We start from the raw sequence: 25,594 nt of genomic DNA, 5'->3' as shown, positions 1-25,594 counted from the left end.
TAGAAAAAAATATCATAGCCGTAATGCACTAAAGTTGTCCACTGTTAGAGTCTCTGGTTTCTGACCAGTTGCCTTTCCAATCATTCTTGATACAATTTTTAAATATTGGGAGTAAATACTTCATAGTAACCTCATTAGATCGAACCACAGTTGGTTTCTAAGCACATACTCTTGAATCATATGACCGATCCAATTTTACGCATATTATTTAACAATATAATTTGACTATCTGTTTTATAATAATAAACTAAATTTTAGTCATGCACATTCCATCTTAATGGATAAGTGCTAAATTGTTATATTAAAATAATGTGTATATGAGATCAAATTTATATCATAGTTAATATTTAATTTAATTAATAAATAACAAAGCATAATTAATTATAACGAAAACAAAAAATTGACACGTAGCTTTGTAAAACTAATAAAAGAAAATATTTCTCTTACATGTGTAAAATTTTAGATCGATATATAAAATTGATACATGATATAATCGTATAAATTTCTAATTAAAAATCATACTTTATTAATATTCATCTAAATCTAATTTATGATTTTTAAAACAAAAAACCATTGGAGCTTCCATACCAAACCATGTGCGAGTTAGATGAAGAATTTATTGCAGTTTGAACAAAAAAGCCGTCATTCATTATCCAACCTATTATGTCCTAAATACAATAATAGTATTGAATAAAGACAGACCACTTGTACGTACTCATCCTCCAATAAGATATTGCTACATGCCATTCCCAAACACGAATGTCACATTGTCACTGCTACTCTTTTCACTTTGACAAATTTTTGAGTTGGAGCGTAATTAGTTTAAAGAACATATCTGCTTCTCCAAGAAACATTAAAATTTGTTTGCAATTTAGAATCAACAAAAAGAGACCATAGAGTAAGGGAAAAGCCAAAATGTAGTTATCTTGTTGTTGTTCTTCCAGAACGATAAAATCAATCAAATTAAGATGAAAATCGAACGTATTTTTCTTGATGAAAATATCAAAGTCCTTAAAGCATATTGCTGTTTAACAAATTAGATTGGTTAGGCTTAAAAGTCAAAACTCTAAACTTGCATATTCAAATATTTTTCTTTTAGTAGGGTCGACCAAATTGAATTAAATGACGGTGCTAAAACAAATATCAAAGTAGGGGTTTGGACTTTGGAGTAATTAATAGGAGGTTGGAGTAATGAATAAATAATTGAAAGAGATTGGTGTCTACTTAAAATAAATCCACATCCCGATTTGCTTCGTCCACACTCGATCGATGCGACGACGTGAAAGAATTAGGGTGTAAGAAAATAGAAAAAATTACCAAAAAAGAAAGAAAGAGAAAAAACACACAAAAGAACAAACATATATACTATAGTTAATGTGGGGCAAAACTCTATATATGAATAATGTCGCTACTCTAGGTTTTTGAATTTTTGTTTTTCGTGTATATTATTTGAGAAAATGATTTGATTTCAAAAGAAACAAATCTAGAGGTTTTCCTTTCATCTACAACTTTTGTATGTGTGATAGTTTAGGGTTGTACAAACTTTTCATAGTAATATGTTCGTTCTCTCTAGAGCCATAAGATTTTAAGTAATTTTGATTTTTTGATATTTCTTTCAATAGTCATGGAATCTGATACCACTTATAGAGTTTGTGATATTGAAATGAACCCATCACAACTATTTAGATTGTGAACCGCGACCTTGTTTTTATGTCTACGAGTTTCTGGATTTTTTTACGGATATGTGTCTGTAAGGTAACTCTGCCTACAAAATTCACTGAGAGAAAGAGAGTCAAATTTGAGAAAACAAATTATAGAGAGCATCTATAGAATGAAAATCAAGGAAGAAGAAGCTCGAACATTGTTAAGGGCTCTGTTCTAACAAAATTGATGTCTAAAGCCCATTAAATCCAATGTAAGGCCCATTAAAGGCCTCGTAACATTTTGATATGTTTTTTTTCGAAAGAATCCGAATAATCAAAAAATTTAATCTAACCAAATTTGAGAATTTTCGCATCCAAATTTGAGAATTTTCGCATCCCCTTCATATCTCTCTCTTTATTTTATCCCTTTTTCTCTCCGTCCTCCGCTTTTTACTCCTCCGCCGATCTCCGGCGACGTAATCTTCTCTCCGATCTCCGCCTCCGTTCTCAATACCCGATTTTAAAAATCTTATCTCTGTCTCTGCTCTCTCTATTTACCGCGCCGATACACTCAGATTAACCCGGCGACGTCTTTATTCTGCCTCCGATCGCTTTTTTTTTCTTATTTTATTTTATTTTAATTTTAAAACTTTTTTTTTTCTCGACACTCATGCGTTTGACGCTTTTGACGGTTTTCGCCTCAAATTAAACATACATTGACGTTTGTAGCCCTTACGTTTGACATTGACCATTATAACCCTGGTCCTTGTTTACAACCTGTCATCCACGTGGCATAAGATAAAGAAGGCAAAGAAATGAATCAAAACCATCACGCGCATGAGGGCGCGTCGAGAAAACGTAAAGACACGGAGAGTGATCTAAGAGAAGCCGCCACACCGAACTGGTTATTGGCTGGCTACATGGCACACGAGTACCTCACGTGCGGTACTATGTTGGGCCGGAAGCTGTATTCAGGATGGGCCGAAGTTGGGCCGCTAGTCTCGCCATCACCATTACAGAGCAGAGAAGTGAAAAAGGCTCGCCAGAGTTACTCTGAAGTGGCGAGTGTGTTCAAAACAGATGGAAACCATGTCCCTGGTGTGGTTAACCCGACCCAGCTTGCTAAATGGATCCAGATGTGAACTACATACAATGGTTCATCATCATCATCATCATCATCATCATCATCATCATCATCATCATCATCGTCATTGCCATTAGACAGAAGCTTTCATTTTTATTTTCGGCATTTTAGTTTTTTGTTAATGATAGTCTTGTTTGTGTGTCACGCAAAAGATTTGATAAATAATTGTAGACTTTGTTGTGTTTATCGTGTTATATCAGCTAGTAATAGTTTTTTCAGACATCATTAACGTACAATTTTACATGCCCTATGCTTAATTTTGAACCCCATGCATCATTGCTCATAAGAAAATTGTGGCTATCATAATTATATGTGTGTGGTTCATTGCTTACGTGTGTGGTAAGTAAATGAAGAATCTAATGTGGACGAACTTGTAGTACACATGACTGATATGTTTCATAGCAACTCTATATATGTTTGTTTGTTTTTTTTTTTTTTTTGAGCAACAGCAACTCTATATATGTAACTTCAATTTTGTTTTTATTATGACCAAACGTTGTGGATATGTTTGCATTGTTTTTTTTATCAAGATTGAAACAGATTTACTTGCACATGATGAAAATAAACAGATTTACTTGCAATTAGCTACGAAAAAACTAAATTTGTATTCCAATTAATATATTAAAAGAATTTAATTATGAACCAAAGGTCCAAAGCAAAAGCGGTGGGAAGAAAGTAATAGCGACCTCTAAAAACCAAGTGGGGAACATTGAAATTAAAATTTAATAAGCAAAGATCAAAAGAGGAAAAATAAAAGTTATAAAATTTAATAAGCAAAGATAGAAAAACATTCTTTAACTTTTCTTTTTAAATATCTCTCTTTTCAATTAAAAATAATAATAATCTTAAACATACATTGATGCACATCTTCGCATTCAGCTGAAGAAATACTTGTTGATGTACCATATTTGACGAATTTGAGACAACCTTAATGAGAAGTACAAATTTATGTGAAAATGATTTTGTTATAGAATGGTTCCACTACAGATACACTAACCAAATTATCACCACTATATAATTGATAAGCGCTTTCATAATCACTAGATGATATAAAGGTGTAACCAATAATCTTCGTTGATCTTACTTTTAAATATTTTTTCTCACCTATGATATTGCATTGGCCAAAATATATGACTTAGAACATTCACAGCCAAATTGATGTTTTTCTTTTCGTTTCAATTATATGTAAAATATCATGAACTGTTGATGATAGGGATCCTAATCACTATTATTCATCGTCAACACCTAAATTTCCACCACCATGGTGTTCATAATCATTGTTATCACCGTCGTCATAGTATATTGTTCATCTAAATATGAAAAACCGAAATAATAACCATCATATGAAATTATTAGTAACATAATAATACTAATAAAAACATTAGACTATAAATCTCATCTTTCTTTAAAGCCGTTTACCTACGTGTTACTTTTTTTTGGGGTTGTCTTCTATGAATGAAACCAATATATTTTGTCAAAGAGTCAAACAGACTTTCACATTTTCTATTTCTTGAACACAAGAAAACAAATAACTTTTTTTTTCTTGGCGGCTTTAATTTTCTAAATTTAATCAAAATCTTTCATGCTTATGATATTTTAAATTATATATTATACGAACACTTTTCATATGCATGATATGCACATTGAATCCTCTATGCAATAAGGCCATCAGCCTCCATCCATGCACTTTAAAAAAAAACAGTCTTTTGACTCCTTGTTGTATTTGTCCATTCCCATTTCCCTTATATATAAACTCTATTCATTTATGGAAATTTAATCGGATGACACAAAAATTTAGAAAATAATTTTATATGTGAGGGCCGGATGAATAATAATAAAGACATGGTCAGTAAAAAATGAAAAATATAATTCAATCATTTTTATTACAGAGTTGTGTTTCAGATAGTTCAAGCATCCAAAAGTTTTGATATGTCTTTACATCGTCATTTTGGATAACGATAGGTTATAAATGGTAATTTTAAACTACTTGTCTAATTTATCAAATGGTCAACCTCGGGTACAAAGAAAAGAAATGTTGAGGAACTCCTATGAAAGAATAATAGTGGATTTGTGAGTCAGTTTTTGGAGATGCTTTTGGCGATCCATAAATGTCCAATTTGATATTTTATAGTTCATATTATGAATGCCATTTCTGCTGGAGGAATGAAAGCAAGTCAGTAAATAGCCATTAGCCAATTGATCTTTAGACATTCCCATCTTTTCAATTTTCAATTCATAACACTTTTTATTAGCCTTCACATTAAGATTGGGGGGTATATCTAAACATCTTTTTATATATGCGAATACTTTATTCAATGGTTCCATGAACTTGAAAAGACAAAGGTCACATTGAGTTGATCACTGGCTCAAACATTTGGGATTGGTAGAACTAAAATCTACATTATGATTATGTCATTATAACGTTCGAGAGTTTGTTTTTCGACTTAATTAAATGTCAATACTTTATGTCTTTGAAGTTCAAATTACGAACTATAAATGAAAGTTTTAGCCTTATTTAAATTTGATTTCTTAGAAAACTAATTTTACGTTAGGATATTCAGTCGTTTGTGTGACCACCGACATATAGATATTATGGTTCCGAATAGTAACGTATAGGATAACTACCGCACATACGTATTTTATATATGTATATATTATTATTTGATATCCCTTAATATATTATACTTATAAATCTCGTACGGAATTGAATTGCCAAATCTGTACGTAGGCCACTTGTAAATTTAGACGACTAAAATTGTGGGCTCTGATTTATTAATATATGCTAAGAAGTGCAACGAATCGTGTCAGCTCTTTGTGGAAGTTTGGTGGTCTGCCAGAGTTCAAAAAGGGGAAAAGATAGGTTGCGAAATTTTCAATTTTTTGTGAATTTATTTTTCTCTTTTATTTTAATTTATTTATTTTGAATGTTAAAATTATTAGTCAACAAATATGTTATCTACAGTAAAATAAAATGGAAACAAAACGTAAAAACTGAAAAGGGATGGGTTTATGGCTTGATTCAAGACTCTATTCCGTAGGCAAAAAATATATGAAGTGTCTTCGCTTTTGGCTCAGCATGATCTCCAAAGACTTAATGGTTTTGGTAGATGAAGTGTCCCTTTTGGCTCATCTCTAAAGAAAACAATCCAATCATTTAGCATAGCTAATAAAAGAGGAAATTTTAAGTAAGGTGCTTACCGAATGTTATCACTCATCAAACTGATCCTTTTTCGACTAAACTTGTCAATTAGTCAGCTCATCGAAAAACTGAGTACTAATCTCGGTAAATTTCAAATGTTACGAAAAGTAAATTTTCGTTAGATGAATAAGAAAGAAAATTTAACTTGGTAAATAAAAACTAGTGTAAATTTGTATTCATAAAAAGATAGATAAAATATTAATATTCTGTAAATAAATATATTAATATATAAAACAATAATATAGAACCTCAAGATAATTGATCACCCGTTTAAATCAAATCGCAAATGTATCAATTTTCTGGAACTTTTAGCAATAGAGGATATATATTGATATAATGGGACAAGGAGAGTGGTGGGATATGCAAATACTGATGATTTTTTATACCAAATAATTCACTTTGGCATCAGAAGAGACTCTCTTCAAGAGAGAGCTGAGAAATAGTTGGAATACTTGTCTTCTGCTTTTGAATTCTGACAGTTATGCCTTTATTTTCCTTTCGTATCTTTCTTGAAAGTATAACTTAGGAGAATCAATTGCAAGTGTATGAACACATTTGGTGGCCAATTCAGCTCATTATTCTTTGAATCCGCTAAAACAATGTTTTTGACTTCCCTTGTTTTCTAATGCAAATTTGAAGGGCTATATGATATTATATCTCTTACACTTTTCATTATGATCTTTTTTTTTTTTTTTTATATAAAAACTGATATTTAACTTAAATTTTCGTCTATTATTATTAATATTTTTAATATCATTTTACATGATATTTTTAATAACTAAAAAGGTGTTGCAAGTAGAAAATTTTGATCATTCGAAAGATGAAAAAAATGTGTTGAATTATGATCAGTTCTACACACTAAAGTTGAACTAGTTAAACTTTTACATTTGTTGTCTTTCGAAAACTACTTCAGTATAAAGTACATACTCCATCTATTTGACTCGAAGCTGTGATACAAGATTCTCGACAGTACCTACAAATCCACTACGGATATTGGTGACTCAGATTTAGGATTTGAAAAAAAAAACATCTAGTGGACTAGAATCAAACATACATAAACAAATAAAAATTTATGGAGTGGACTATTACAACGTCATTTAAGCACATTAATGCGATTCATAATACAAGAAAATAAAAGGAAAGAGTACAAAACCCCTTTTTATATTTTCCCCAAAATGGCTTGTTAATTTTGCATCATCAAAATCTCAGTAGATGCATTATTTTTTCAGTGCCATGTGTAGGACAACTAGACCACAATACCTAATTTTCTTTATTTTGCTTACGACTTGGCCATGGTTTTACCTATATATATGTGCACAATTTGTGATAATTAATATACTGATATCTTTATAATATTTCGCATATCAGCAATATGATAAGTGTTTATTGATTATAAATTTATAAGTACCGACTAACGAGGGATTCGAGATTCCAAAAGCACACTGGATCTGATAGTGAAGAAAACAAAGGTTCATATATTCTAAGAGCATACGAGGAATCACAACTTTTGTAATACAGCCGCATCATAATGTTGGGATTCAATGTAATTTATAATTCATTTTCTTTACATGCAAGCATAGGCATTGATACTGCATTAAGTCATGTTCCGCCAAAATCATATAATTAAGTATCTCATGTTAAGGAATTGATGAGTTGGTTAGAACTTCTAAAAATGTGGCTAAATTACTTGTGAAGCCGTGTAAGTCAAATCAGTTGCTTAGATGGTAATGCATATATACACTTATTTATTGTTGTTGGGACGATACATCCATGACATATCTATATGAACTCAAGATCGGTTAACTGAGTCATTTGACAATGGTTTAAAGTCATTTCAAGTAGTGGTTCAAATATATATAATGAGCGGTTTAATGACAATAAACTATCTTGTTGCATGAAGAAATGAATCGAGAATTAGGGAAGAAATGAAGTAGACGGTCGGTCACCCATCAGCTTAGAACAAAACTCCTTTCCTTTGGAAGTTGGAACCCAAGTAATTGGTCAGTCCCGAGAAGATCATCCGAAAGATCAAGTGATCTCTAAATTGGCCAAATCTCTATTCTTGTCGATTAGACTCAAGCAGAATACAAATTTTCTGGAATTTTAGTGATTACTGATCAGTTAGACATCCATCAAATGATTGACGGATCTCCACCAAAACTTTAGCAAATTTTCTTCAACTCGACTTGGTTGAACCAGTTCGAACCAATTATGTATCTTGTTAAACTTAAGTTCGATTTTTATGATATTTTTTATCTTCTATATTGATGAAGTTTTCTTCACTTTCATTAAATAACCAAAGAATTATTGTCATAAATATTACTTTAATTGACTTCTTTATAGTCTTTATATTTATTGTTTGTTAATTTGTTTTGACTTTGTGATCATGATTCGTGGTCGTGGGTAGATTACATTGTTGAATCTTGGGTTAGGTGATGAAGATGAGTTAGTGATTGATAAGTGATGTTTTGGTTTATACGTACTTCGGTAGATTACTATATTGTTCATACTAAGTCTAACCCACTATACGATTATCAAGCGACGTTGTTTTACTAAAATTATTACATTACTAAAACGTGGATTTGGGGATTTTTGGTCGATCTTGGAAAATATTTGTGCTTCTCATAGTTCGAGTCAATTTCATCAGCGTTCAACCACGTATCACGTATGTAGAGAATAGCTTTCAAAGTTGGAACCAATTCAGAGAGCAAGAGTGCAAGACTAATAGAGAACGAAACTGGGATACATGAGAGATGTTTGAATACCTTGGTTCAACATTAAAGCGCTTGAGAACTAACACAAAGAAGCTTAATAAATAAATCTTATCAGTACGCCTAATTAATTCACTAATTTTGTCATTCCACATTGATTCCAATTTCCATTTTATGATATACTCTTAATGCTTCCGTGGCTGCTCCCACCACTTTTCCATTTGAAAGTTAGTAGCAACTATCAAAGTTTTAGACCCTATTGATTCTTGCTTAAAATATTAAGTATTCATACATTCTTATACGCTGTGGCTGTTATTTCCAATTTTCCAAATTGGAGATCTTCTATCAAGTTTCCATATTATCTTCACCTAAAAATAATTGTGGCACGTATACGTAGGAGCTACTTATACGTGCAAAAAAGGTATAGTAGTGGGTTTAGTTGAATTGTTTTGATTAGTTGAATCAATAGGTATGAACTTCCATTAGCAAATCTTGCGATAAAGTTACTAACTAGTCCCATCACGATTGGGTACTCCAACAAAAAATTCAAATTATTAATTAGAAACCTTATTTTATATGAAATGTTTATAAATAACGAAACTCAAACTTTTATACGATTATTAAGTCTTTTAGTTTATAAATAACGAAACTCAAACTTTTTTTGCATCTCAGAAGAAAAAAACGTGAATGATTTTATATGAAATGTTTCATAAGAAATCTTAGTTTGTGAAGCCATGTTTTCTATTGTACAAATCCGTTAGTAATTTAGTCTGCTCTATTTTTAAGATATGAATGAATGATTTTATAAACCGTTTTTTATTTATCATTCACAAATTGTATCCGTATTATTGTAGACTAAAAAAAAAAAACAATGCGGACCAACCATGAACCACTTTTACATACAAATAAAGTTGTTCTGCACCAGTTTGTTGTCCGCCTTTAAAATAAAACGGGCTAAACCTTAAGGATGGACAACAAACCGATGCGGACCAACTCTATTTATATGTAAAAGTAATATGTGATTGGTCGCAACGGTTATCTTTTATTTATTTTTTGAGTCCAGACCACTATGAATTATATTTATAAATGATAAATAAAAAAAACAGTCCAGTCCACAAACGAATTTATCCGCCTTAACCATTGCAACACACGGACTTATAAAGAGATTCTTAACATTGATAACTAAGAACCTAAATTCATCATTGGACAGTGGATATATATGTAATATACTTTTAAAAGCAGGGTTCTACAGAAACTCATATATAATCTAGAAACAATTAGTGCAAACAAAACCACGTCACATGACAATCAAAACATTTTAGTCCTTTTATTTGCTATATTTACTTAACATGATTTGTATCATACTTTTTACTTAATATGATTTTAAGAACATGCTAGTTACCATTTCTCAAAATCGTAAACTAATTTAATAGGTTCAACCCAAATAGGCAGGGTTTGATGTTTGTAATTCATTTTCTTCTTCTTCTTTTTTTTTTTTTTGTTGAACAACATTCATTTTCTTCTTATGAACCAAATACATCATATAAAATTTCATAAATGCGACCTATATAACTTCTCGCACCTTTATTTGTGAATGTTGGGAAACCGTAGAATTTGGACAAGCTGTGGCTCGTGGAAGATGAGCGAGTAATTAACACTACTTGGATATGCAATAATGAGAGGAGAATTTATGCGCCTATGACGCTATATATTCTTTTAGTTTATAATTTTATATCTATATATCATTTCATAATACTCATATACATACCATTTGACAGTAATATCTCTAATTAGCATTCAGGGCTACTACATAATTTACTGCTTTCTTAAAAAAAAAGAGTTATCAACGCTATTTCAAAAATGAGTTTCTAAGCAATTAAAGTTGGTGGTACGGAATTAAACTATCAAGGTAATCGATTGGGAGATATTTTGTATCCAGCTTATATATCTTATAGGAAACAAATGTTGGTATCGTGTGAGTGAATAATTATATATATATCGACATAACAATTAACAATTTCTGTTCCCAAAAAAATAAGATGAGGATGAGACTCATGAGTTGACAATGAGCTGGAAGATGTGAAAAAACACATATGGAGGTGATCAAGTAGTATCAAAGTCGAACACAAATGATGGTGTATGGCTAGTAGTAAAACTCACATCCTAAAATTACAATTTTGGTTTGTGAAGAAACTTGCATTTTTGTGAGTAAAATAACCCCAATTTTCCAAATAGATAACAATTACAATAATTAATTTTTCTGTATACCAAGAATTTATGTATACGAAGATTATATGCTAATCAAAAATAATATTAGGATGGAGTGAAGAGAAACCACCAAAAATAAAAGATTCTTGAAAATATACAGAACATAAATGATCGAAGAGTCTTTCAAATTTTTTGATATATATCTAATTGATTTTTTTTAAAGAAATCTGTTCACCCCTTTTGGAGATTTCGATTCAAGAGGGTCAAGGACATTTGATCCCATTTAAGGAATATTCTCTTCAGATGATTCCTCATACAAAGCAAGATGCTTTGTGTTTTGGGAAAAAGAAAACAAAAGAAAAACCTTTTTTTCGTAGTTTATATTTGGCATTACCACTAAAGTGGTGATATATGCATGATCAGAAACAATTGCCATCCTAAGAGAAACTCCAAGGGCCATCATTTGTTTTTTTTGTAGTCATTTTTCTTTATCCGTTTTTGTTCTCATTGAAAATTGGTTGCTAATTATTTGTTTGTTAATGATAGTTATTAATCCACACACAAAAAAATGTAGCTAGTGGTTCTTGCAATCTCTAGTTCTTATGAACTATCCTGTTACGATATGAATTGATTCAACAAAGAAGCAAAGATCAAGTTCGTCTATTTTTATGTTCCACATATGCTTCCACGAGTTGTACCGTCTCACAGCTATTGGCTCACGACACTCGGTTTACTTATTTTTTCATAGAAATACTTACATAACTTTAAAAATGTAGTTAAAGTAAGTTAAAGTTATGTTTTCAACTAATTTTCTTTAAAATTAAACGTTTTAAGTTTTAACGTATAAGTGACAATAGGTTTCTAAATTTACATTCACTTGCTACTGTTCAGAATTCTTTCAGTTTTAGCCTCTATTATTCCTATATCAACTTTTCCTTACGAGTGAGAAAGACCATACACTATGAGATTCAGAAAAAGAGTTATCAATTTTGTTAAAAAAAACAAAAAAAAAAAGAGAAAGTTCTCAATTTTGTTTTTTCTTATTTTCTCTATATCCAAATGTGTTTTTTAATAATAAGGAAAAAAAAGATGCAATTTGTTTCAGATTCAGTCACTTCAACTTATATTCCACCATAACTAAAAAAATACACGTATTAAAAGAATTGTTTCATTTTCCCAATTCTAAAACAAGTACAGAAACTCCTAATATATTTTCCATTTTGTTTTTTTCTCCAAATCTTGATGATTCTTTGTCCAAGTATATATAGCCAATCCCGACTAAATTCCCGACAGATCAAATTTCTTTGGAAAGTTTTGACCGATTTCTGACATATTTTGGAAAAATAGATATCCACCAGAAAGATAGTACCGTTGAAACGTTTTTTGTTCTTGTTACTTGCTTGTTTTCAAAATCATTTTTAAACATTTTCTCCCCTTTTTTACATTTTGAGTTCTAACCAGCACTACGAATATGTTCTTCTAGACTTTAGTTCCATCAGCCTTCTTAGCTCCGACTCCAACATTTTTCTTGTCTATAAGTTCCGCTAGTTGCATCAGAGTTGTCATATTAGTCATTTCTATATATCATATTGAATAGATATGCTTTTGGTAACGAACTAACAACTATATGACGCTAACATGTGAAAATAGAAAAATCAATCATCAATTTGCACTAAAACAAAATGTTGCATCAATTAAATTGTATCAGAAACATGATATTAATTTGAATTAGTTACTGATAATTAATGATACAAAATATATAATTAAAATAATCTGTTATTTATTTATTTGACATCATTAGTTCATTGAAATTGATACAAATCTATATCAGTTTGCATCACTTTTTTTCTTTGCAAACTGTCCATATATAGGGTAAGCAGATGAAAACAGTTTGCTTTCAAATCAGTTATTGAAATTAAATATATTTTCTATTTAAATTAAATTAAATTTATTTTTTATTAAACTTTAAATAGTTTATTTACAAATTATAGAAATATTTAACTTCACTTAGTTATAACTGTTGTTTTTATTGTCAAAAAATAGATTGACAACATATATTTGATGGAAAAGTGAAGATGTTTATCTTTTATAAATTGAAATTTATTAAAAAAAATTTTAAAGAAATCGCAAAAAAGTGTTATTAATTATTACGAAACTTCTGTATGGTTTTGAATGTAATAGGAATACTTTCATATTTGTTAAGAATATATTCAATCGAAACTCATATTAATCTTTAATAAAAAAAGATTTTTTGAGCAAATAAAAAATATATATGGTACAATTTTAGTGATTAAATGTATACAATAATACCGAAACTAAAAATATGGTCTCGAACTTGACAAAAATATATATATATGGTCTCGCTTAACATAACAATTACAAAGCGTTAAACTTTTTTTTTGTAAGGACTACTAGTCACACGTAATATTACATCACGGATCATGGTATATATAAAGCCTATTTGTAAAATGGATTTAAAATATACTATTTTTGGAAAAGAATGTCTGCAAGAGAAATTTTAATATTATCCTTGTTGAATGCAATAGAAGTGTGTTTGTGTGTGGGATTCGTGACGAGTTGCACTACTCACACACCAATACTAACGAGTGCGTTATATTCAAATCTACCAATATAAGTGAGTGTTATTAAGCTAAGCATAATGGCCAAGAAATTTAATATTAAAAAAACAAAAGTTTCCATTTTCCCATTTGAGTTACTTTACTTATAACAAATCGCATCAAAAAGTTAAATTCACCTTCCCATGTGTGTTAAAAATCATTTATTTCCATTAAAATAGTTAGTGACCAAAAAAAAAGAAGAAACTAAATTCACCTTCTCTACACGTCTTTCTCTCTATATATACAAACTTTCTTCTTTCCCTCTTAATGCCTCTTGTAACATTAGCCTCTCTCTCTGTCTTTCTCCTTCCTCACATTATAATTTCTTCCAAGTCACTATTAGCAATTAATCAAAACGGAAGAAATTATATGCGACGATGGTGAAGTTCTCGAAGGAGCTAGAGGCACAACTTATACCGGAGTGGAAAGAGGCCTTTGTTAACTATTGTTTACTAAAGAAACAAATCAAGAAAATCAAAACCTCTCGTAAACCAAAACCGGCTTCTCATTACCCCATTGGTCATCACTCCGATTTTGGTCGATCTCTTTTCGACCCGGTTCGCAAATTGGCCAGGACCTTCTCCGATAAACTATTTTCCAACTCAGAAAAACCAGAGATTCTCCAGGTAATTAATCAACTACTTTTAGTTTTGTCTTAAGAAAAACATGCTTGATTCTTTTGTCGGTTTGAATGATTAGTCTAAAATTCCGTGTAACTTTGTAACCTAGCTCTTTATGTCTAAATGCATTTTACGGAGTTTGAACATGATACCATTAGGGACTAAAAGATTACAATTGGTGAGACCGTATGTTTTTGAGTTTGTCGGATAAAGAATTTAGATTATTTGTGATAATGTAGTGATTTTGTTGTTAACTTAATTTAAATTAGCGTCTTTTTTGGTCCCATGATTGTTTTGTATTGAGTTTCGTGTATGCTTACGTCTTTGTAATTGCTTACGCGTCAGAATTACCAGTTATTTCTGCTTTGTCTAGTACTACATGAGAAATCTGCCTTTTTCTTGTTTTTCTACTTTCTTACAATATTGATTTGCTTTTCAAAATATTTATTAACGAGATATGTAAATTTTACATATTTGACATGATTTGGTAGAGTTCTAATATGTTAATTCTTGTAGAGTAAGTTGGTAATTTTTGTGTGTGTATTAAATATGTAATATATACATATCTAAGTATTTCTGTTCAGGAAAACAATCATTATACACATGATTTAGACCCTATAGCTCATATCTTAACCTAGTAACCTACCGCTTTCCAAAATTAAGAAAAATCCTATAAATTAACTAACCCTGAAATCTGCAAAATATATAATTTTGCGGAAAATAAATGCTTACTTACTACACTCTATTACTCTACATCTTAGATTTTGGTATCACTAATTCCAAAACAAGGTTTGTTTTTCTTCATAGTCTCACGAAAGCCAAGATGCGGAAACGGTTGTGAAGATTGTGATATCTCACGAAACCATCGTGACGGAAAAAATTATATAAAGACATAACAAACTCACAAGTCACCACCCCCTGAAAACATACAATTCAATGACACGTATAAGAAAAATATCAAAATAAATAAATATGATGTTTACATGGTTTGTTGAATTTAATGAAATTGTTGAAATAATAAAACGAAATTTAATATGATGTTATTTTATTTTTTTGAGAATTAACAGGTAAGGAGAAGAAGAGGTAGCTCAGAAACTGGGGATGACGTCGATGAGATTTACCAAACTGAACTTGTTCAGTTGTTTTCCGAAGAAGACGAGGTACATAATTACATCCCTATATTATTTTTCTATAAAAGCTGAAACTTAAATTTTATTTATTATTGGGATTCTATATAACTAGCTATATTAATACTCTTTTTGCTTATACTGTATAAGCTTGAAATAAGGACCTATTATTTGGTGCATTTATTTGACTTTATTAATATCATCATCACTATTACTATATTACGAATTCCTTTTTCTTAAGCTTCAAAAGCAGAAAATTAAATAACATAGCACATAGAGATAGTGGTTTTATTGCTAGCCTAAATTGCACAACACGACCACATCCTAAATCCTAATGAAGATGGTCAAATTTAGACTACTTTTTTCTTCCATTAAGAGTTTATAAATGTTTGATCTGTATTTGAATGCTTTTGTTATTGTTACTTTAGGTTAAAGTGTTTTTCGCTAGATTGGATGAAGAACTAAACAAAGTGAATCAGTTTCACAAGCCCAAAGAAACAGAGTTTTTGGAAAGAGGAGAGATTCTGAAGAAACAGTTGGAGACTCTTGCAGAACTCAAACAGATCTTAAGTGATCGGAAGAAGAGAAACTTGTCTGGCTCAAATTCACATCGCTCCTTCTCATCTTCTGTTCGAAACTCTGATTTCTCTGCAGGTTAGTCTTCTTCTTATTAATGCTTTTACTACAAGTTAGGTCAGATTTAGGGTACTTTAGTAAATTCTGCATTTTGACTTAAGAGTTAAGACTCTTATTAAAAGCTAACCATTAGTATATTTGAGATATGACGCGGCCTGCACCCATTAGAAATCACAAAAGTGCATGTCCTAGAGGCCGTTTACGTAGTGCGGCTAGTAAAAAGAAAAGTAGGTTATTTAATATTTTTATATCATTGCACAATTTAGCGTTTTTGAAATAATTTAAGTAAAAATTCAAATGTTTTGTTATAACACAATAGAAATTCTACTACTGAATGACAAGATTTGTTAAGCATACAAATCTTTTGCATGTGGATGCAAAACTCGAAGCTGCATATATGTGAAAGAAAGAATTTTAGAGTTTTGAGATTTTATTATGTAGACATGCATATCTTCAATGGCCGACAAGAACACAAATCGATTCTACTAACAAACGAACAAAATGTTTGTGAGTAAGAAAATAAAAATGGACCGACAATAGATGGCTAGGTCGACAAAAATTTTTATTTTCTTCTTCTCTTTAGACCTGTGTTAATAGTCACAAAATATATAATTATTTGTAATTTATTTTTTCTTATTGTTCAGGGTCTCCAGGAGAACTAAGTGAGATACAAAGTGAAACATCAAGAACAGATGAAATCATAGAGGCCTTAGAGAGGAACGGTGTGAGTTTCATAAACTCTGCAACGAGGAGCAAAACAAAAGGAGGCAAACCAAAAATGTCTCTCCGCGTCGACATTCCCGACGCTGTGGCCGGAGCCGAAGGTGGTATCGCAAGATCCATCGCCACCGCCATGTCTGTTCTTTGGGAAGAGCTCGTTAACAACCCAAGATCAGATTTCACCAACTGGAAAAATATTCAAAGCGCCGAGAAGAAGATACGAAGTGCCTTTGTTGAACTCTATAGAGGTCTTGGCTTGTTAAAGACTTACAGGTATATTCATTAATGACTCAATATCATTTATTTATTTAGTGATGATCTTATCATTTTTAATTCTTTTGTTGGCTTTATTATGGCAGCTCGTTGAATATGATAGCTTTCACAAAAATAATGAAGAAATTCGATAAGGTAAATTGGTTATAGATTGTACTTTCGGTGATAAACCAATGAAAAAGATAATCATAGTGGTTAATGATGAATCTTTGATATATATATGAATCATCAGGTTGCTGGTCAGAATGCATCATCAACGTATCTCAAAGTCGTAAAGAGATCGCAATTTATCAGCTCTGATAAGGTAAAATAAAAGGAGGTCTTATGCTATGAATAATTTATTGAAAGATTGTTTGAAAATGATTGTTTGATTAAAATTAAAAAAGGTGGTAAGACTTATGGACGAAGTGGAGTCCATATTCACAAAGCACTTCGCCAACAATGACAGGAAAAAGGCCATGAAATTCTTGAAACCCCACCAGACCAAAGATTCTCACATGGTCACTTTCTTTGTTGGTACTTATTTCATTTTCTCTATCTTTATACCTTTATATACCATTCAAAAAAACAGTTCATCAGAGTTTTAACAAATTGAGATTGTGTATCTATGCAGGGTTATTTACGGGTTGCTTCATCTCATTGTTTGTTATTTACATAATACTAGCCCATCTTTCTGGAATCTTCACTTCTAGTGATCAAGTCTCTTATCTGGAGACTGTTTATCCTGTTTTCAGGTAATGAATAATTATACGAATTAATGATCAATTCAACAAAACTGTCACCATCCAATGAGACTTAACCATTTATCGCTTACATTTTGATGATTTTTTTTAAAAACGCAGCGTTTTTGCGTTGCTGAGTCTACACATGTTCATGTATGGATGCAATCTATACATGTGGAAGAACACGAGGATAAACTACACCTTTATTTTTGAGTTTGCACCAAACACAGCGTTGCGTTACCGAGACGCGTTTCTGATGGGAACCACGTTCATGACCTCAGTTGTGGCAGCTATGGTCATCCACCTCATCCTCCGAGCCTCCGGTTTCTCAGCTAGTCAAGTAGACACCATTCCAGGCATCCTCCTCCTGGTAAATCAAATTACTTAGTTCATTAATTATCATATGGCGCGTTTCAATCGCAATCGCTATCACAATCACAATTTGAAACCGCTAATTTCTTTTTCGGTGTGCATGCTACAGATCTTCATATGCGTCTTGATATGCCCATTTAACACATTCTACCGTCCAACAAGGTTCTGCTTCATCCGCATCTTGCGGAAGATTGTTTGCTCACCGTTCTACAAGGTAACAATTGGAGTTATTTGGTTACTTTCAGCACAAGAAATAGCAGAAACATGATTTTTTTTTCTTGTACGGTAAATTTAGGTTTTGATGGTTGATTTCTTCATGGGCGATCAACTTACTAGCCAGGTAAAACTAAGTTATGCAACTTCAATAGATGGTGACGACATCTAATTTAGTCGATAATTAACCCATTAATCGTGTTCTATTCAGATTCCATTGCTGAGACACCTTGAGACAACCGGGTGTTACTTCTTGGCTCAAAGCTTCAAAACTCACGAATACAATACCTGCAAAAACGGAAGATACTATAGAGAATTTGCTTACTTGATTTCTTTCTTACCCTACTTCTGGCGTGCCATGCAAGTAAGCTCACTTAGGGTTTCTCTGTTTTTTTTTTTTTTTTGTCAAGTCCCTTAAAACCTTTCTTCTAAGACACTATGAACATTAATTTACAGTGTGTAAGGAGATGGTGGGACGAATCAAACCCTGATCACCTAATCAACATGGGAAAATACGTGTCAGCGATGGTTGCAGCCGGAGTCCGCATAACCTACGCGAGAGAAAACAACGACTTGTGGTTAACAATGGTGCTCGTAAGCTCCGTTGTGGCAACTATTTACCAATTATACTGGGACTTTGTCAAGGATTGGGGTCTTCTAAACCCTAAATCGAAAAATCCATGGCTAAGAGACAATTTGGTTCTCCGGAACAAGAACTTCTACTACCTCTCCATTGTAAGCCAATTACATAACTAACTATAGCGTGTTTCACAATTTATGATCTTCGACTAAATGTTGAGTTGTTCAGGCGTTGAATTTGGTGTTGCGAGTTGCTTGGATCGAGACAATTATGAGATTCAGGGTCAGTCCTGTTCAGTCTCATTTGCTAGATTTCTTCTTGGCGTCACTTGAAGTCATTCGTCGAGGCCACTGGAACTTTTACAGGTAAATAAAAAAACTTCACCTAGGTTTATTAAAACTTGATTTTGGATGTTATTGAACATGAATCTTTCTTTCGGTATTTACAGAGTGGAGAATGAGCACTTAAACAATGTCGGCCAATTTAGGGCAGTGAAGACCGTACCGTTACCGTTCCTTGACAGGGACTCAGACGGTTAAACAAAGATTTGGAGGGTTTAAGGATCGAACCAAGTTTCAAGTATTTAGAGGAAGCATTTCGGATTTTGCATCGATGTAGTCATATCGGAGAAAAACCTTTGGGAAACTCCCGAAATTGCCTAACCATTTATCCTTAAACATATTAATTATGGGAGACTAATGGATTCTACAACTGTTAAACGCTCCAAAGTGCAAAACGAAGAAGACAATTTTAATTTCATATATTGGTTTATGTAAATTTTGATTTGCGTTCTATGTTCAATAAGTCTTCTTTCTTTTCTAATAAAGAATGTCACTATCTCCTCAAGTTATTTTACTTATTTTTTCAGTATCTTTTTACTTATATATCATTTTACAGAGGCGAAAGAAAATGTAAAACTTCACAGAAGAAAAGGAAAGTGTTTTTCTTTTTAAGGTTAACCTAACTATAGTTTGCTCGTTGAATACGAAGATGTCCAATCTTCCAAGAGATTTATCGGATCTTCCAAGGAATATGGCGGAGGAGGTGCTTTCTAGGGTTCCGATGACATCTCTAAGAAGACTCCGATTTACTTGCAAAAAGTGGAACACTTTATCTAGATGTAGGAGCTTTGCAAAGAAGCACCTTGTTTGTCAAGCAAAAGTAGCTGCAAAGAAAAGAGAGTATAAGGTGGTCATGATGATGGATTTTAGGGTTTATTTGATGCGCATAAATCTTCAGAACAACGTTGAATTGTGTATAAAGCGTGAACGTGAACTTCTTTTCCCCGACGCTTCAGATCAAATTTACGTCCGTCACGTCTTTCACTGCGACGGTTTATTGTTATGCATCATGAAAGACAACCCTAGGCTTGTGGTTTGTAACCCGTATAGTGGACAAACCCGGTGGATCGAGACTACAAATAATCCTCAGAGATTAGATGCATATTCGTATGCTCTCGGATACAATAGCAGTACCAAATCCCACAAAATCTTGAGTTTTGGTATGATGTTTGATTATGTCTCCTCCACTTCTGCTGAGTTCAAAATCTACGACTTTAACTCTGACTCATGGAGGGTCAATCTCGAGACTGGAACATAGGTTACTATAACCGTTTTGTGTCTGGTGCCTCTCTCAAAGGAAATACATATTGGCTTGCTGAAGAGGCATATTCAGAAATCCCAAGACAAGGAGACCATAGTTTCTTACTCTGTTTTGATTTCACAAGGGAGACATTTGGGCCGCGGTTTGCCTTCGCCGCCCTTTGAGTGGTATCTTCAAGAGTTCTCTGTTATTATCTAATGTTAGAGATGAGCAGCTTGCGGTGTTATTTCAGCGTATGGATACATTACAGATGGAGATCTGGGTTACAACTAAGATTGAGCCCAACACGGTGTCATGGAGCAGCAAGTTCTTCTTATCAGTGGATATGAGAGAACTCACCGGCCGTTACTCTATGTTTTCGTTTAGTGATGCAAGTTTCTTCATTGATGAGGAGAAGAAAGTTGCAGTGGTTTTTGATAAAGGCAAAAAGAAGTAGTTGATGTGCAATGCAGCTTACATCGTTGGAGAGGATGGATCCTTGAAGAAGTGGATCTTGGAGAATCTCCAAACCAAAATCTCCGACCACTTGTGTGCTCTTATGTTCCAAGTTCACTGCAACTTGATTAGTCCAATATTTTATAACACTCTAATTAGATGAATAAATATAACGTTTCCAAAACATGGATTTTATTAGTAGACATGATCAATAGAAGAGTCTTTAACTATGAATTATCATGTTGGTTACACATAAATTTGATTAGGATGAATAGAAAGTATACGTTATTTTAGTTCAATGAGATAAACCAGTGGTCATGGACTTAGCGATTCTTGTGGAGATACAATAAGCCGTAGACATGACTGTGATCATAGGGTTAACACCAACAGCACTAGGCAACGCACTTGCATCGCACACAAACAACTTCTCTGCTTCCCAACTCTCTCCATTCAAATCTATTGCACCTTCTTTTTCATTTTCTCCAATTCTACAGCTTCCCATCTGATGAGCTGAGCTATAAACGTTCCATTTCTCAGTCATTCCCTTTGCTCCTTCCTCTGTACTCACCGAGTCTAAAAACTCTTGGATCGAATTCTCATTGACACCTTTGCATATTAGTCTCTGCCCGTCGCTTCTGTGAGTTCCCACTTCCTCTGCTCCAGCTGCTATTAGTATCCTTAGCGACTCTCTAAGCCCAGCTTTGAGATTATCTCTGTCGGTTTTGTCCACGGTGTAGTTTATTCTGCCTTCGGTTTTAACTTCTCCTGACCCGCGGTCTCTAACTATGGTTATGAGACTCGCGGTTCTTGAGTATCTAGCCATTCTTTTCTTCATGTCAAGCCCAGAGGTCCAAGGAGTTAAAACGGAGAACGAACCTGGTCCTAGTTGCGGTGTCTCTATGATTGCTCTGACTTCAGAATCTTCTGATAACACTTTGCTCACTGATGTTATGATCCCGCCTTCATATGAATTTCCCTTGAAACTGATGTTAGAAGATTCCTTGTCCGGGAAGTAACCCCACGCCATTAAAACAGGGTGTAAGTGAAGGTTTTTACCGATGTTTCGGTTTCTCAACCCGCTAGATATCATCAACGGAGGTGTTAAAAGAGCACCCCCTGCTGAAACCGTTACTTTAGCTTCAATCTTTAACATCTTTGCTATGTTTCCGTTTAAAGATTTAGCCATCACTCCCAAACATTTCATTTGCTTGCCTCCTTTGTTACTACCGTTCTTTTCGAGTATGAATCTCTCCGCTTTACATCCAGTAAGAATCACGGCACCGTGCCCCACCGCATCGACAAGCCAAGTCCGGTCACTTCCTTTCTTGTCTCCTTGTCTACATCCATACCCGCAAGATCCACAGTAATGACTCTCCGAGGAGTTTCTTGGCACGTTTTCAACATTGAACCCGAGATTTTCGCAACCTTTTCTCAGAATCTGATTCTGAAAACTCTCCAGTTCACATTTCTCCGTGACACCCATCCTCTTCCACACAACTTCCATAGCCGTTAGATATTCTTTAGTACCGAAAAGAGGTATATTTTGATCCTCTGACCATTCTTGAAGAACCGACTTCGGGGTTTTGATACACGCAGACCAGTTCACAGCAGATCCACCACCTACAGTTGCTCCAGCCAACACCATAAAACTCCCATCAACACTCGGGAGAATCCCTCCATTCTCGTAGAGTTTATCCAAGCCAGGACCTTCGAAAGGACGATGTTCAGAAGGCGTAAAGTAGCTTCCTTTTTCAAGAACAACCACTTTTAAACCAGATTTCGCTAGAACAGAAGCTGCTACGCCTCCTCCTGAACCAGACCCGACGACCACAACATCACATTTTATTCTGATCGCATCATGCTCCGTGTCAAGAACCGCTTCTAGGCCTTTATGAGCAAGTGATTCAAGAAGAGTCTGCTCTGTTTCTTCCATCGTCTCCACTATCCCTTTCTCAAGTGGTCTTTCGTTATGAGTTTCAGAAGGTTTGTTCTCATCGGGGTTAACACGATACCCTATGGCTTCCCATGCCGGGTTTTCGCCATTTGGATTCACCTACACAAAAGAAACGACATATCCATAAATTCTTGAACATTTTCTATAAGTAGCTCTGTTTTTACGACAGAGTTAACATATATAATATAGGCTCTGAATCCGGATTTTGGTTTAGTTCACGATTCTCAAAATTTTGGATCGGTTTATTGTAACCAAATCAGAAAATGATCTAGTTAAATCGCTTGGTACTCATTTAAGATCAAAGTTTTTAATAATGGGATCAAATTGTTTATGTATAGTAAAATAGTAAATTTTAGTTATAAACAAATCTCATATGAATACGTTACGTACGGTTTCAGGTTTAAGATTTTCTAATTTTAGTATATATGAATTTGGATGATTTTTTCCTTAGAGATCATCATTAATTTAGAAAACAATAAAACTGATACGTTTTCTAGTTTTTTTTGGCTCTATTTGTAATCAATTTTTGGATTATATAGAAAGTAAATGAATTTAAACCATGCGATTCTGTTTTCGATTATTTGGATTTGTACTAGACTGTTTTATCCGGACAGAACAACATAATCTATGTGGTTGAGATAAGGTTTGGAGAAAACAGAGAGAATTTGAGACATACCCGGGAGAAGAAACAGAAGAGGAATGCAACTTTGATGTAGACAAAAGCAGCTCTAATTGGAGTCAGAATCCAATTCTTGAATTGTTTCTGAAGTACTCTTTCTCTCTTCTCCAACGAGAGCTCACTAAATTTCTCGACAAAAGGCCATCTTGAGACCAAACACTCGGTTCCACAAATGAGAAGCGTCCCAAGCCGAGTAGCAAGCAAGAACAATATAAGCCTAGTAGCAATATAAGCTTCTATTGTCCCTCGTTTCGTGACCAGCTCAATGCTCTGCATCCATTAACAAATCTTTCACTTTTTACTCAAAACCTTAAGGTCTTTTTAATAACCGCAATTAATTTTAGACCGAAACCTAGACTAATAATATTCACGTTAAAAAAACAAAAAGAGCTAGATATTTTTGTCATTTAAAAGGTCTATAGAAGTCAAAAGAGAACCACAAGGATTTTATTGGAACTCGATCAATACGAATCCTTTTAACTAATCGAACAAATCAAAACAAATCTTCAAATATCACACGTTCTTGATTTGTGTTTTTTTGTTTGAAAGTGTCAAAACTTTAGCATTTTGTTAAAAAAACAGATCATTTGATGAATATAAAGAAAAAGTGTGTGAACCTGGCGAAGGACAGGAGTTTTAGACCCAGAAGTTGAGTAAAATGACCGGAGAGCCTCTTTGTTCCGATGGTTATCACCTTCACCGGAAAGCTCTTCCGGCGGTGGCTGCACTGAAGGCAAGACAGCTTCACAAAAGCTAGCTAAAGATTCCATCTCTGCCACCGTGATGTCCGGGAGACCAAATTTTCCGGCGACTTTGTACTTATCCATCACACAGTTTGCTTTGATATGATTAAAAAACAAAACTGGGAAAGTTCTTAAGATTTCGAAGCACAAACTCTGTTAGTATATATATAGACACAACGTTACAGCTGTCGCGTTACATAAAAATAGACATATAAAACAAAATTGCTAAGAGAACCCCAAAACTTGTTTTTAACTCTTTTTGATGATTACGTATTTTTATCTGTCGTTTTAGATAGTAGATGTATGTATTTTTCTAGTTTATACGACAGTTTGTCGTATTACTAATTATGATGATAATTGACAATTTAAATGTATATGAAAAAGTTGGACCAAAATTGATTTTTCTTTTTTGTTGTTGTAAATGGTGCATATCTACCCACGTTGTTGTTTCTTTCAAATTCTACTTATATGCCGAATTTTATTGGTATCATCTGATGTAGATTGAATATATTTCTTACGTACAATTTAAGATGATGGTTATTTTTTAGGGTCCTCATGTTTAGAGTCTCTAAGATAGTGGTTAAAAACACTTAAAATTGCAAAATATAGGGACTAGTATGTAGTTAGCAGAGACTATTATGGGGAAAGTCTTTTTCAGTTTTCTAGATTACAACATGTGAAAACTACAGGCAACGAAAATCGATTAGTAATTAATAATTAAGTAATGATTGAAGAAACATAACAAAGGCACAAAAGAAGAAAATAGTCAGAAAAGTTCTCATAGTTATGGAAAACAATCACGTGTGATACTCTTTCTTTTTTTTTTTTTTTTTTTGTTTGACAACTGCGATGCTCTAAACACCACAATTTGAAACTTGTGATAGCCAACTTGTGAGTTAATGCACAAGCCCCGTAACGTTTTACACAATCTAGCTTTTCTTATTCGATATACGTGTACTTGATATCTTCTCACAAAAATTTGTAAATATTATATGAAGAAATTAATACACATTAATATGTATATACAACATCTGATCGGTTATCACGTATATATCAAAACATATTATATCTTTGGAGAGGTCATGCTTGGACCATTAGACAAAGTCTTATTTGGTTTACGAGTTTTTTAGTTTGTTAATTATAATGTAAAGTATATGAAGTTGTAAAATTTACTCTAAAACAAATCTAGGGACTCGTCAATTAGGTGAAATTCATGGGATCGTCAATTAATATTTACTCAAATTAGTCATAAATGTTGCTTAGCTGCAACGAAATTGATTACAAACTTTTTTGCAGTGATTTTTTAGGTGCTTCACTGGTTAGCAACCATGTGCTAGTGATCATCCATAAAAATTATCTCATTTACTCATCCAGTATTTCATGAATTCTCAAAAA

At 33.0% G+C, this 25,594-nt stretch overlaps 4 protein-coding genes across 6 annotated transcripts; 3 read left to right on the top strand and 1 right to left on the bottom strand.

Annotated features, from left to right (window-relative positions):
- The first annotated feature begins 1,853 nt into the window (after positions 1 to 1,853).
- On the top strand, positions 1,854 to 3,081 carry EDA6 (embryo sac development arrest 6). Its single transcript, NM_001338636.1, has one exon. It carries the CDS (start codon positions 2,459 to 2,461, stop codon positions 2,783 to 2,785), a length of 327 nt encoding a protein of 108 aa, NP_001319625.1. The 5' UTR covers positions 1,854 to 2,458; the 3' UTR covers positions 2,786 to 3,081.
- Positions 3,082 to 13,675: 10,594 nt separating this feature from the next.
- On the top strand, positions 13,676 to 19,745 carry PHO1 (phosphate 1). Its single transcript, NM_113246.5, has 15 exons — positions 13,676 to 14,149; positions 15,211 to 15,303; positions 15,699 to 15,924; positions 16,551 to 16,899; positions 16,986 to 17,034; positions 17,132 to 17,203; positions 17,286 to 17,415; positions 17,513 to 17,633; positions 17,742 to 17,991; positions 18,103 to 18,207; positions 18,289 to 18,333; positions 18,418 to 18,570; positions 18,663 to 18,941; positions 19,015 to 19,151; positions 19,235 to 19,745. Exons 1-15 carry the CDS (start codon positions 13,901 to 13,903, stop codon positions 19,323 to 19,325), a joined length of 2,349 nt encoding a protein of 782 aa, NP_188985.2. The 5' UTR covers positions 13,676 to 13,900; the 3' UTR covers positions 19,326 to 19,745.
- Positions 19,746 to 19,776: 31 nt separating this feature from the next.
- AT3G23420 (F-box and associated interaction domains-containing protein) lies at positions 19,777 to 20,870 on the top strand (the record flags this gene model as incomplete). Of its 2 annotated transcripts, NM_113245.1 has the most annotated exons (3): positions 19,819 to 20,361; positions 20,513 to 20,797; positions 20,841 to 20,870. In NM_113245.1, 3 exons carry the CDS (start codon positions 19,819 to 19,821, stop codon positions 20,868 to 20,870), a joined length of 858 nt encoding a protein of 285 aa, NP_188984.1. The 2 variants fall into 2 exon arrangements, with proteins under 2 accessions (NP_001327059.1, NP_188984.1); NM_001338635.1 differs by lacking the exon at positions 20,841 to 20,870 and having other exon boundaries at positions 19,777 to 20,361; positions 20,603 to 20,824.
- A 91-nt stretch (positions 20,871 to 20,961) lies between these two features.
- Positions 20,962 to 24,471, bottom strand: FAO3 (fatty alcohol oxidase 3). Of its 2 annotated transcripts, NM_113244.3 has the most exons (3): positions 24,074 to 24,471; positions 23,454 to 23,726; positions 20,962 to 22,876 (listed from the first exon to the last, which is right to left on the bottom strand). In NM_113244.3, exons 1-3 carry the CDS (start codon positions 24,281 to 24,283, stop codon positions 21,119 to 21,121), a joined length of 2,241 nt encoding a protein of 746 aa, NP_566729.1. In that variant the 5' UTR covers positions 24,284 to 24,471; the 3' UTR covers positions 20,962 to 21,118. The 2 variants fall into 2 exon arrangements, with proteins under 2 accessions (NP_566729.1, NP_001325678.1); NM_001338634.1 differs by lacking the exon at positions 24,074 to 24,471 and having other exon boundaries at positions 20,995 to 22,876; positions 23,454 to 23,812.
- Positions 24,472 to 25,594: the final 1,123 nt, after the last annotated feature.

This window comes from Arabidopsis thaliana, chromosome 3 (assembly GCF_000001735.4).
Source record: "Arabidopsis thaliana chromosome 3, partial sequence".
In the NCBI taxonomy this organism is placed as follows: Eukaryota; Viridiplantae; Streptophyta; class Magnoliopsida; order Brassicales; family Brassicaceae; genus Arabidopsis; species Arabidopsis thaliana.
Note: the sequence above shows the minus strand (reverse complement) of the source record. Positions and strands in the feature narration are given on the sequence as shown.

Excerpts from the sequence above, each read along its gene's own strand:
- EDA6 (NM_001338636.1), top strand. The coding sequence starts at position 2,459 with ATGAATCAAAACCATCACGCGCATGAGGGCGCGTCGAGAAAACGTAAA.
- PHO1 (NM_113246.5), top strand. The coding sequence starts at position 13,901 with ATGGTGAAGTTCTCGAAGGAGCTAGAGGCACAACTTATACCGGAGTGG. Across the intron at positions 14,150-15,210 it reads AAAAACCAGAGATTCTCCAG|GTAAGGAGAAGAAGAGGTAG; the intron begins GTAATTAATCAA and ends GAGAATTAACAG. Across the intron at positions 19,152-19,234 it reads GGCCACTGGAACTTTTACAG|AGTGGAGAATGAGCACTTAA; the intron begins GTAAATAAAAAA and ends CGGTATTTACAG.
- FAO3 (NM_113244.3), bottom strand. The coding sequence starts at position 24,283 with ATGGATAAGTACAAAGTCGCCGGAAAATTTGGTCTCCCGGACATCACG. Across the intron at positions 23,727-24,073 it reads AAACTCCTGTCCTTCGCCAG|AGCATTGAGCTGGTCACGAA; the intron begins GTTCACACACTT and ends TAATGGATGCAG. Across the intron at positions 22,877-23,453 it reads TCTTCTGTTTCTTCTCCCGG|GTGAATCCAAATGGCGAAAA; the intron begins GTATGTCTCAAA and ends TCTTTTGTGTAG.